We start from the raw sequence: 11,915 nt of genomic DNA, 5'->3' as shown, positions 1-11,915 counted from the left end.
AGGTGTTTGGGTCCGTGTGAGCAGCAGTAACCTACCCCCTGAGTCATGTGCAATTCTGTATATCAGTATATGGACATTGTTTGAATATGGTACTTTGACTGAGATACAGGGAACATCACAAACTTGTGTTTTACACACTGTGTTGCGTTTTACACAAGTTTGTGATGGTCATTGTTTGAATATGGTAATCAAGAAGTAACATATTGTGTTGCGTTTTACACAAGTTTGTGATGGTCATTGTTTGAATACGGTAATCAAGAAGTAACATATTGTGTTGCGTTTTACACAAGTTTGTGATGGTCAGCACACTTGGAAAGCTACATTTTTTGGGCGGCGGCTGACCTTGTAACCAGAAAGGAGACCGTATGGCAAGGCCATTTCCGTAACAATATGATGGTGGGCAATCATTTTGAGCATGCACTACAGAAAGGAAAAGGAAAAGAAACAGGGTTTGAGTGGCGACAAGTCGATGCTCAAGTTGCAAAACAAAGAGCTTAAATACACTTGTAAAAAATCCAAGGAACATGGCAGGAAGGAACCTCTGAAGGTGTTGAAGAACCCAGAACAAACTACTCTTAATTCATCTGCTAAGATGTTATAAGAAAGTCGAAAACTATAGGGATGTTGGCGTAAATAAATTTTAAATATTATTTTATTTCGCAAGGATTATTTGATCTTTTCTTAGTTGTTTTGCATTCTAGATATATAAGCTTATGTTTCCCAGTTCTTGTGATTGACTTGATCATTTCGACATTTCCTCTTGCAGTTGACTTGATGTTGGCCCATTCTTCAAGTATGCAACTGATATTTTAATTTGAGGCACAAACTTTGGTTCTTGAGTATTGATAGCCGATAGGGGCAATCTTAATCGATCGTGTTACACCTTTTCTTGCATTTTTTTTTATTAACACGTATTTTCGTGTTGCATCACTGCCTACTTGGCTTTTGTTGTTCCTACTGTATTCAAATTTAAGTTGAGAAAAAGCATGAACATGGTAAAAAATAAAAATATGAAGAAAATTGGACAACACCGCGATAATAGTCAGATGATTCATACAATATCACTGTTTTCATGCACAACCCAGTTGATTTTACTGCGTACTAATTGATATTTTTGAAGCAAAAACAATCTCATTCGGTTAAAATAATATCAGACAACAATTTTTATGCTAATGATGATGAGATTGTTAATTCTACAAATTTCCCAAAATCCAAAAAATTTACCTTTAGCAGATCAGACGACATTATTCCTGCAGACGGGACAAGTGGTTTTCTTCTCTAACCATGTCTCAAGGCAAGGTGCATGAAAACGGTGATCACATTTAGATAGTCGCCTCAGCCTCGCGGATGGATGAAATTCTTCCAAACATATAGGACAAGAATCACCGTTAGGACCTGAAATACACTGCCCTCCGTCAATTATAAGGTCTTTTGTAAAGAACCCATCGGAAAATTCATGCTGCTCAGCTGTCTCCTCCCATGTGGCCGATGATAGCTGGCCAAGACTAGGAGACGAAGAAGCTGTTTGATAATGATCGGAAAATTCATGCTGCCGAGCTGCTTCCACCCATGTAGCCGATGATAGTTGGTCAGGAGACGAGGCCATTCCGTACATTTCTGGAGCTCCTTCGTCAGACGTGTGAGATGTTTGATGGTTTGACTCGTTTATTTCTGTGATCATCCCGGCAAAGCGAAGGCAACAGCCTACGCAGAACAACACGCTGAGTGCTGAGAATGACGAGGCTACCAACAATCCAATGATGATGCTGAGAACTGTTCTCCTTTGGGTTTTAGCTGCATGGGTATGGAAATTTGTTTGGCGATATATAGATATGGTTGAAACCGTGTAACTATTTAGTAAGTGGAAATTGTATTTTCGGTTTTACATATTTATTTCTTTCATTTTGGTCTTCGATATTATTCAGGGGCATAGTTCACGATTTTTTGTGTGTGACAATTGAAGAAATTTGGCAAAGGTGTTAAAAGCTTTATTGCTTCTATTTTATTTAACGTGAGCACCAGTTCTCATACACTAATTACATCTAACATTTATATTGCTACAGAGAGAGTCTTTGTGAGGTAAATAAAGAAAGACTTTAGCTAAGGAATAAAGAAAGGCTTTAGCTAAGGCATATCATCTCCACTAATCCCGCTGTTTCTTGAATGGTGTGTATTTCAATAATTATCTTCATTGATTATGGTATTTTCCTTCTCATCGTTATGGTATTTTCCTTCAACTGTGGATCTGAATTAATTGTGCTAATACCCTGCCGCAAACTTTGCGAGGCTGGAGGCGAAGTTTGAGACGAAGAAGAGACAGTGAGGCTTTTGACATGGGCTTTGTGAAGACATCTGCTACCTGATGCGAGCTGGATATATGCCGTGTAACTAGAAGGCCGAGAGCTACTCTTTCGCGCACGAAATGATAATCGAGCTCGATGTGTTTGCTTCGAGCATGAAAGACGGGGTTTATAGTCATATGTAACGCACTGAGATTGTCGCAGAATAAGACCGGAGTTTGAGAGGGCTGGGCGCCAATGTCTTTAAGAATAAAAGTTAACCATGTGATTTCTGCAGCAGTGTGTGCCATGGCTCGATACTCAGCCTCGGTGCTGGAGCGCGAGATAGTGGGTTGTTTCTTTGCACACCAGGAGATGGGATTGTGACCAAGAAATGTGCAGTAGCCGGTTGTTGATCGACGAGTTATTGGACAGCCTGCCCAATCCGAATCAGAGAATGCGCACAGATCAAGTGTGGTGTGAGAGGTAAAATAAAGTCCAAGATTGATAGTCCCTTTGACGTAGCGCAGGATTCGACGAACCATTTTAAGGTGTGAGTGAGTTGGAGCATGCATAAATTGAGAGACAAAGTTAACACTGTACGCAAGATCGGGCCGAGTAAGAGTGAGGTACATTAAAGCACCAACAATTCCACGGTAGCTGCTTGGATCATCAAGAGTAGTATTATTTTCAAGGCCTTTTGTTTTTGCTTCAAGTGGCGTGTTCATGGGCTTACAATCCACCATTTGAGTCTTCTCAAGAATGGTAAGAGCATAATGAGATTGAGACACGTGTAACCCTTCAGAATGATTTGTGATCTCTATGCCAAGAAAGTGATGTATTGTACCAAGGTCCTTCATAGCGAACTCTGTATGCCAAGAAAGTGATGTATTGTACCAAGGTCCTTCATAGCGAACTCAGTAAGCATGCCATGGAGGAACGCATTCTTGACATCTAACTGCCGAATATCCCACTTTTGAACTAGTGCGAAACTGAGTACAACCCGAATGGTACCAGGTTTGATGACAGGGGAGAATGTATCGGTGTAGTCTATGCCATCAACTTGGTGATAGCCCTTGGCGACAAGGCGTGCTTTGAGCCGATCAATGGTTCCATCAGGTTTTAGTTTTGTCTTAAAAACCCACTTGGATCCAATTATATGCATGCTGGGATCACGAGGAACAAGCTGCCATGTATTGTTGAGATGAAGAGCATTCATTTCTTCTGTCATTGCTGCTTTCCAGCCATCATCACTGAGTGCAGTTTTTATTGAAAGTGGTATTCGAGGTATTTCTCGACTGGTTACCATAAGAGCATATTTAGGATTTGGTTTGTAGATAACAAGGTGAGATCGTGTTATCATTGAGTGATGTTGTGGTTGAGATGGATCAGACGTCATGGTGCTGTCATCTTGTAATTCTGTAGACTCCAACATTTCGTGTGAATGAAAGGGATTTGATTTATCACCCAAGCTCTCATGATCTGTGGAAGAGTTGGATGTAAGATCTGAGTTTCCATGGTCAGAGGTTGATACTGAGCTTGTAGCCGCAGGTGGTGATGTGGTTGGAGCGTCAAGTGATTGAGTCGTCTTGTCCAGTTCGGGTGATGGAAGAGATGGATCACAGAATTCTGCATGTTGGGGAGGTGAATCATTATGAAAAATAGGAAAACTAATCCATGAATCAAAAACACTCATCCATTGATCTTTTGGAGCAATTTTTTCATTAATTTTATGGTCCTTAAAAGGCAGATTTGCTTCATCAAAGAATACATGTCGTGAAACGAAGAATTTTTGTGTAGATGGATGAAAGCATTTGTACCCTTTATGTCGATCACTATAGCCTACAAAGATACATGGAACCGTTTTTGGATCAAATTTGTGTTTACGTGTGTCCCAAGTGTATGGAAAGCACCGAGAGCCAAACACCCTTAAGAAAGAATAATTTGAATGCACATTATGCAATTTAGAGTAAGGTGTATCTAAGTTTAGAGAAGCAGAAGGTAGACGATTTATAAGAAATACAGCAGTTGTAAATGCTTCTACCCACAAATATAAAGGAGCGCCACAATGAAACAACATTGACATACCTAGTTCACGGATTATCCTATGGCGCCTTTCGACCATACCTGACTGTTCCGGAGTGTGTGGGCAGGATATTTGATGAACAATTCCCTCCGCTTGAAAATGTGAGCTAAGTCTTGAGTTAACAAATTCACCACCACCATCCGAATGAAAAATTTGTATTTTTTTCTCAAATTGTCTTGCTACATATTTTTCAAAGGCAAAATATACATCAACAAACTCAGATTTTGTTTTAAGAGGAATAAGCCATGTGTAACGAGAGAAATCATCAACAATACAAGCATAGTAACGAAATTTTCCAAGAGATACAGCTGGTGATGGCCCCCATAAATCACAGTGAATTTTATTAAAAATAGATGAACTGGAATTTTTTGAAACAGAAAAAGGTAATTTGCTAATCTTGGCTAATTGACAGCTATCACAAAGATGTTGTAGTTTATGTGATCCTTGCACATCAATCAACCCTTTTTGTTGTAGCAACTTAAGAGTGGATGTTTGAGGATGTCCTAGTCGTTGATGCCACACTTCAGCAGTGCTGGATTTAAATCTATGAGAGTAGTGAAATTCATGTGGGCTGGAAATAACATATAGATCACCCTTTCTTTGTCCCGTCATCACTTTGTGACCTGTCTCCCATTCCTTAACACAAAAATCCACATTAGAAAATTCACAGTTCACAGGATAATCATCTGTAAGTTGAATTATGGATAATAAGTTCCTGTTTAGATTTGGTACATGTAGAACATTATTTAAAGGTAGAACTTGAGAATTATTTTTAATTTGAGTATTGCCGATAGATTTAATTCCCAGCATCGTACCATCTCCTATCAACACTGAGTCATTACCAAAATATGGTCGTTTATTTTTTAACATACCAGCGTTACCTGTCATATGATGAGATGCACCTGTATCAGACGTCCACTCAGTATCAAAGACAGTGTTGTCGAGGGTGAGAGCAGCCAATGCTTTTGGGACTTCATCTTGAGTTTGCGTGTAATTGGAGAGATGCCAACATATTTTTGCAACGTGTCCTGTGATCCCACAAATTTGGCAGATTGCATCTCGGTACATTTCTCTTTCCGTCGGTGTCATTCGGCGCTGTCCAGGAGGAGGAGGCCTTTGAATTTTGGAGTCTTGTTTGTTGTGTTGTTGGCTGAAATTTTTGGTTCCATGGTTGGGATTCTGGTTATGTGCTTGAAAGCCACGGCCATTGGAGTTGAAATTGTTTTGAGATTTGCGGTTGACGGAACCAAGTTGCTTTTGTCCGTAGAAGGCTACTTGATGAGTTGATGTGTTGATAGTGAACCAGTTTTGATGTTGTTCATATCCTTGCAGCAGTGACACCATCTCGGTATATGATGGACGTGGTGGTTTTAGCATGGTTGTGGTGAAGGACTCATATTTTGGTCCTAAACTTGTGAGAAGAGAAAATACCTTGACTTTGTCAGTGACTGGATTTCATATTGCCGCTAAGTTGTCGCATATGCTCTTGAATTTGCGAATATGTTCTCCAATGGTAGTGTTATCATCTTTGCATAGATACGTCAATTGTTGGCGAAGGGTGAATTCTCTTTCTTGAGAGTCTTGTGCATATGCTTCCTTTAGGGCATCCCATACAGATCTGGCTGTGTCTTGTCCAATAGCAAGACCAAGAGCTTCTTCAGATAGAGTTCCAATAATCCATCCACGAAGAAGCCGATCCGATTTCCTCCATTCTGCGATTTTTCCAATTGTTGTTGATGAATCTGTTGGGTCAGTTGCTGGCTCGTCTGTTTCGCCGGTGAGATGCCCAATTAAGTCTTGACTTTCAGCAAGAGCCAGAGCTTGCTCACGCCACAGGGGGTAGTTGTCTTGGTTTAGTTTGAGAGTGATGAAGTTGCTTACATTGTGAGAGATGAATGACATTGTGGTGGTTTGTTGCTCACAGTGGCTCTGATACCATGAAGAAATTTGGCAAAGGTGTTAAAAGCTTTATTGCTTCTATTTTATTTAACGTGAGCACCAGTTCTCATACAACCAATTACATCTAACATTTATATTGCTACAGAGAGAGTCTTTGTGAGGTAAATAAAGAAAGGCTTTAGCTAAGGAATAAAGAAAGGCTTTAGCTAAGGCATATCATCTCCACTAATCCCGCTGTTTCTTGAATGGTGTGTATTTCAATAATTATCTTCATTGATTATGGTATTTTCCTTCTCATCGTTATGGTATTTTCCTCCAACTGTGGATCTGAATTAATTGTGCTAATAACAATTTCAGTATTTCTTTAAATTTGACGTTTATGTTACGACGAAAAAATGATTAAATATTGAAATTTGATAATATCAAAATCACAAATAAATAAACGTACAAAAATTGCAATCTTCACTGCTTTGAAACCTTATTAAACAATTCTATCAAAAGATATTAAATTAGCAGTACTTCCTTCCTAATAGATTAATATTCAATTAAATAAACGATAAAATGCAACACAAAGAATTATTTCTGTCTCGACTTACCTTTACAATCTTCATCGCACAGTGGAACACTCCATCCCAAGTGAAGATCACCATTAAATCCTTCATGCTCAAATTGATCGATTTTCGAAACTGGGATTTGCGAACTAACGATCACACTGCATCCCGTCAAGTTTGTGACCAAAGACGAAGTAGCATATACGGAAGCTGTGGAGTTGCTTAAACAACTAATGGAAGTCAAGTTACGCGATCCCACCAGCTCTGTCGGGCAGCTAAAGAACGTATAGTTCTGATAAATCACAGCATAAAACGGAGACTTTGACAAACTGAAGTTCACAAGTCTCCCAAAAAGACAATTACCCTGATCATAAAGTCGTATCTTTTGTCCAAAATAATCGATATCTCGTACATAAAATTCTCCCGAAAAGGGGAGCCTTAAAACTGTGATTCCTTGGATGTTACACTGTAGAATGAATGGATCTGGATGGGGTTTATGGTTCTCTTGTTGCAAATGAAAAGGGTATTGTATATAGAAGCTGTTGTTTGCGCATGTCAGAATTGGAGACGACAACTTGGGATAAACAAATGGAATGAGCAGAAAAATAAAGGGAGCTCGCAAGGTTTCCATGCTTCCAGGATTCAAAGCATTTGATTTTGGGGGAAGGTTTAATATTTAACCAAAGTTCGTTTTTATATTCAATCAAAATTTGGGAAAATTGCTTTTTCCATCCTCCTTTATGATTTTGGTTTGGTTCGATATGTTATCAGTGAATTGAGTTATAATATTGTATTTTATAATTATTTTTTGGTTCATTTGTTTTGTAACTTTAAGTGATTACATCATATTAGATACGTCTAACACAACAAAGAATATATATTAAACTCGAGAAAAATAAAAGTAACAGATAAAAAATAAATTAGATAATATAAATGACTAAAATCGAGTATTCAAATCAATATAAATTTATTATATTATTTATCTTTTACTACTATTTTTTTGCCCTATAGTTATGTATTTACGGAAACGCCACACGCTTTGTAAAATAAGAAAATGAAAGTGCTTCCACTTGCTAGTTGAGTCGACTCAAGTGCATGGAATACTTGTAAAGTTGAGCTTTTTTGTCATCTCTTAGGGAGGGAGGAGTCAATAAATTATTACCATTTTATTATTTTAAGTTAATGTTTATCAATAAAGTGGATTTAATTATCCGTGTTTACGTATATATCCATCGTTTTACCAAAAGTTAGCAATTTTTTCAGTGGGCAAGTTTTGAATTAGAGATGGAGATTTTAAAGTTTAATTTCAAATATTTTATTTGAAATATATTTCATCGATTCGTATACGAGTTTAATATTATATTTGTCTATAATCGAGCTTAAGATAGAATGGGGCATTTTTAACTTTGAAATTTATAAACTAGTGATGGATTTAAATCATGAATCTAAGTCCTTTCTATCTAAACTCAATCATACATAATTTCGTATCAAATTAATTTAATTTATCTTCGGAATTGTCCAATTTTTTCTGCTTAATTTAATATGAATTGAAATACATAATGAGCTATAATGTTAACATAAATTATACTAATTTTTTTTGTTGAGATTTAGTGTATTTCATTATATTTTTTACTATTAGTATTTTATTGAATATTTTACTGCTTCTATTACGTACTAATTATTAATTAATAATTAGGAGGTGCAATTTATGATTATAATTTTATAACGTAAAAGTGATTTAAAATGAAAAGGAAAAATTAGAGAGGTATGAGTAATAATGAAATGTTTAAATTTAAAAATTATTATAATTCATCGGTACTATTACACTCGATATGTTATTTTTTTAATTGATAAAAACAAAAAGAAAGAAAACAAAACTCTTATTTAATATGTTTAAATTTAGAACGATGATTAAAATAATAATTAAAACTATTAATTACCATGTAATAATAAACTATTAATATTATATATTAATGATTAAGAAAACGTTTGATAATATAAACTATTAATTAATATTCATAATACCTTTTAAAATATAATAAACTAAAAAAAGAGATTTTTTTTATTGAAACAATATTCTCTTCGATATTTCCTCTTAATCTATCCACGGAGACTTGAATGTAATGATATAACGGAAATTAATGTATTACATTAGTAACAATGTTAGCTACCGTTAGTTTTTACTTATAATTTATTTTTATTTTTACTTAGATTTTTAAAATAAATTATAAGTAAAAAAATAAGTAAGATTTGTACTCGCATAAATTAAAATGTCATTAGGTGCCAAAATTATTGAAATAAATTGTATATAATAATAAAAGTAAATTCTAAAAATCCACCGTTTCACGAATCAATTTTGTTTGACAAATTTTCAACCCGACCAAGTCCATGAAAATATTATTTTTTATTTCAAAATATTACTTTTTAAAACAAATATAGAACGAGTCAACCCGTCTGACAGATATAAATATGCGAGACTGTCTAAGAGAAGACCAACTCTTGAAAATTAAATTCATCAATATAAATAAGTAAAATATAATTATTGAAAAATAAAGCTCAAGATTAATCCACATTTGTTGAAATAAACTTAAGATCCAAGTATAAAACTTTTAGCTTCTATTAAAAATGCAATGGATCTCAAAAAAATAAAACAAATAGATTATTTGAAATTTCAATCGTTAATTATTTTCTCTTGCTTGTGAGTAAATTTAAATTTATTTTTGAGTAGGTCTCTTGTAAGACGATTTCACGAATTTTTATCTGTGAGACGGGTCAACCTCTACCGATATTCACAATAAAAATTAATACTTTTAGCAAAAAAATAATATTTTTCATGGATGACCCAATAAGAGACACGTGTATCACAAAATACGACCCGTGAAACCATCTCACACAAATTTTTATCTTTATTTTTTTTAATTAAATCTAATACGTTATTACCGACTTGAATACCTCGCACGTGCTTAATTATTTACGTCAAGAAAGAAAAGTCCTGCAAACTGGACAAGACCAACGTATCTGCAGCCATGGATCAATACAATTTGCATGAAAACGATGATGACACAAAATTATGCACTTAATTTTCTCTGTTTCTCTATAATCTTCAAGACATATTGCACAAGTCGAACCTCGAGGAAACGAGGTGCCACTTTTTTCTTCAACAATGAGAGATATCGTGTAGGAATCGATTTTCGGGTCATACGGGATTGCTGTTGTCCCTCCTCCGCCGGTGGACTGTGGTGGCAAAGCGACAGCGGAGGTGGTGGTTAGAGGTGGGGCAGCAATATCCCTGCTATCATTGTTTGCTGAAGCTCGGTTAAGATCACTAATTTTCTTGAAGCAGATGAAGCATGCCATGGTTAAGATTATACTCAGAACAGTAACCGAGGGGATGAAGAAGGGTGATTGAACAATCTTCTGCCAATTACTCCGCCCGGCCTTGACTATGAATCCGAATTTCAGATATGAAATAAGTGATGAACATAAAATGAAAAAAGTTCTTGAGGCGGTTCGAAATCTGTACCTGTTTCTCGATATTGTTCACAATCTTCGCATCTTGGAACATCCCAAGTCAGCTGAAGATCACTATATATTCCGATATTGTCAAATTGACCTAACCAAGAAACCGGTAATGTTGCAGTTGTAACAATGGTGCATCCGTACATTCGGATCATATCTGTAGGTGAAGCCGAAGAGCTAGCAACAATGGTGTAGGAATCCGTAGAAAGACAGTAGATAGAAGTAAAGCCAGCCAGCCAAAACTTTGACATCGAACAGTTATAGAATGTATAATTTTGGTAATACGCAGATGTGAAAATAGACGAGGAAAGACTCAAGTTCATGAGACGCCTTGGAAGGCAGCTTTTGGGATCATAGAGTTGTACCGTTTGTGTGTGGTAGTTAATCTCACTCACATAAAAGTCTCCAGAAGAAGGGAGATTCAAAATGGTTTTATTCCCAGAGGTGCATTCAAGAGAAGTGTAGTTACTGCAAATTTGAGGGCGTTGGCCTTGTAAGATGAAAGGGTATTGTATTGAGAAATAGCTGTTTCCACAAGAGGAAACGGGGCACTTTTGGTTGATGGAATGAATGAGCGGAACAAGGTAGATCAAAATGAAGAAAAAATACCGCAGAAAATACATCTTTGTTCACCGGTGGATCGAGTTCTTGAAGAGGTTCTTGTCATGTATTTATGGGCGGATTTTATTTCTTAGGTACGTTTACTGCCAAGAAGCTACGTACAAAATGAATGTGTTCGGTTTATCCAAAGTTAAGATTAAATTGGTGCTTAGACTAAGTGTACCTAGTTCTATATGGCACTAATCATTGTAAAATCCAAAATCAAAACAAAGCCTTGGACTTTTGTTGTAAAAGAATATGATAAATGTCATGTAGGACATGATTTCAGAACATTAAAAATATGTTTCGAACTATCAATATTGTAAGTTGTAACTTTAGGGCAGGTGCTTCCTTGGTCATTGAACAACATGGTCTGATTGGAAACAAAGGTTACACAGATTTATCCGCATCACATTTTCTTTACGGAGATATATAATTTCGAGACATATCAAGCAACTGGAAATTGGAACGACATTCATGAAGAACTACTAGTACAGTTCCATTGATATTGTTCTAGTTAGACGTCGCGTGTTAAAGTAGTCATCATTCTGATAATTTTTGTATGCAGAAGGTGGGGACTGAAGCATGTTGTTCGGATCTGGAGTTATATGGCCAACGAATCATGTTCAGTTTACCGTACAAGAAAATTTCCTGGAAAAGGGAAGATTTAGAATGAGATTTCTTAGTTTAGTATATTCACAGCTTCGAGTCCTCTGTGCTTCTAATTTGAAAGGGTAGTGAGTTCCAAAACCATTTTCCCCAATAAGAATTCGGACAGTGATTCTTGATTAGACTACTGAAAAAAAAAACACAGGAGATATTAGGGATTCCCAAATTAGAAATTTTTCGTGGAAAATCTGAGAAGGAAAGCAGAATTCATAAAAAACATTGGTTTCAGTACACAAGTGTTTGCCAAATAGTTCGGATTCTACTAAGTTAAATGGGAACCAAAAATAAATATTTAGAACAATCTGTAGTGCA

The 11,915-nt window shown here is 36.2% G+C and overlaps 2 protein-coding genes across 3 annotated transcripts; both read right to left on the bottom strand.

Annotated features, from left to right (window-relative positions):
- Positions 1-1,051: 1,051 nt before the first annotated feature.
- LOC142506184 (putative RING-H2 finger protein ATL21A) lies at positions 1,052-7,542 on the bottom strand. Of its 2 annotated transcripts, none has more exons than XM_075619362.1 (2): positions 6,861-7,542; positions 1,052-1,794 (listed from the first exon to the last, which is right to left on the bottom strand). In XM_075619362.1, the coding sequence occupies exons 1-2, from the start codon at positions 7,444-7,446 to the stop codon at positions 1,235-1,237; spliced, it is 1,146 nt and encodes a 381-aa protein (XP_075475477.1). In that variant the 5' UTR covers positions 7,447-7,542; the 3' UTR covers positions 1,052-1,234. The 2 variants fall into 2 exon arrangements, with proteins under 2 accessions (XP_075475477.1, XP_075475478.1); XM_075619363.1 differs by having other exon boundaries at positions 1,052-1,704.
- Positions 7,543-9,791: 2,249 nt separating this feature from the next.
- Positions 9,792-10,585, bottom strand: LOC142506002 (putative RING-H2 finger protein ATL21A). Its single transcript, XM_075619140.1, has 2 exons — positions 10,339-10,585; positions 9,792-10,258 (listed from the first exon to the last, which is right to left on the bottom strand). The coding sequence occupies exons 1-2, from the start codon at positions 10,583-10,585 to the stop codon at positions 9,792-9,794; spliced, it is 714 nt and encodes a 237-aa protein (XP_075475255.1).
- Positions 10,586-11,915: the final 1,330 nt, after the last annotated feature.

The sequence above is a fragment of the Primulina tabacum genome, chromosome 10 (assembly GCF_025594145.1).
Source record: "Primulina tabacum isolate GXHZ01 chromosome 10, ASM2559414v2, whole genome shotgun sequence".
NCBI classification, from domain to species: Eukaryota; Viridiplantae; Streptophyta; class Magnoliopsida; order Lamiales; family Gesneriaceae; genus Primulina; species Primulina tabacum.
This window is presented reverse-complemented; position numbering and strand designations above follow the sequence as displayed.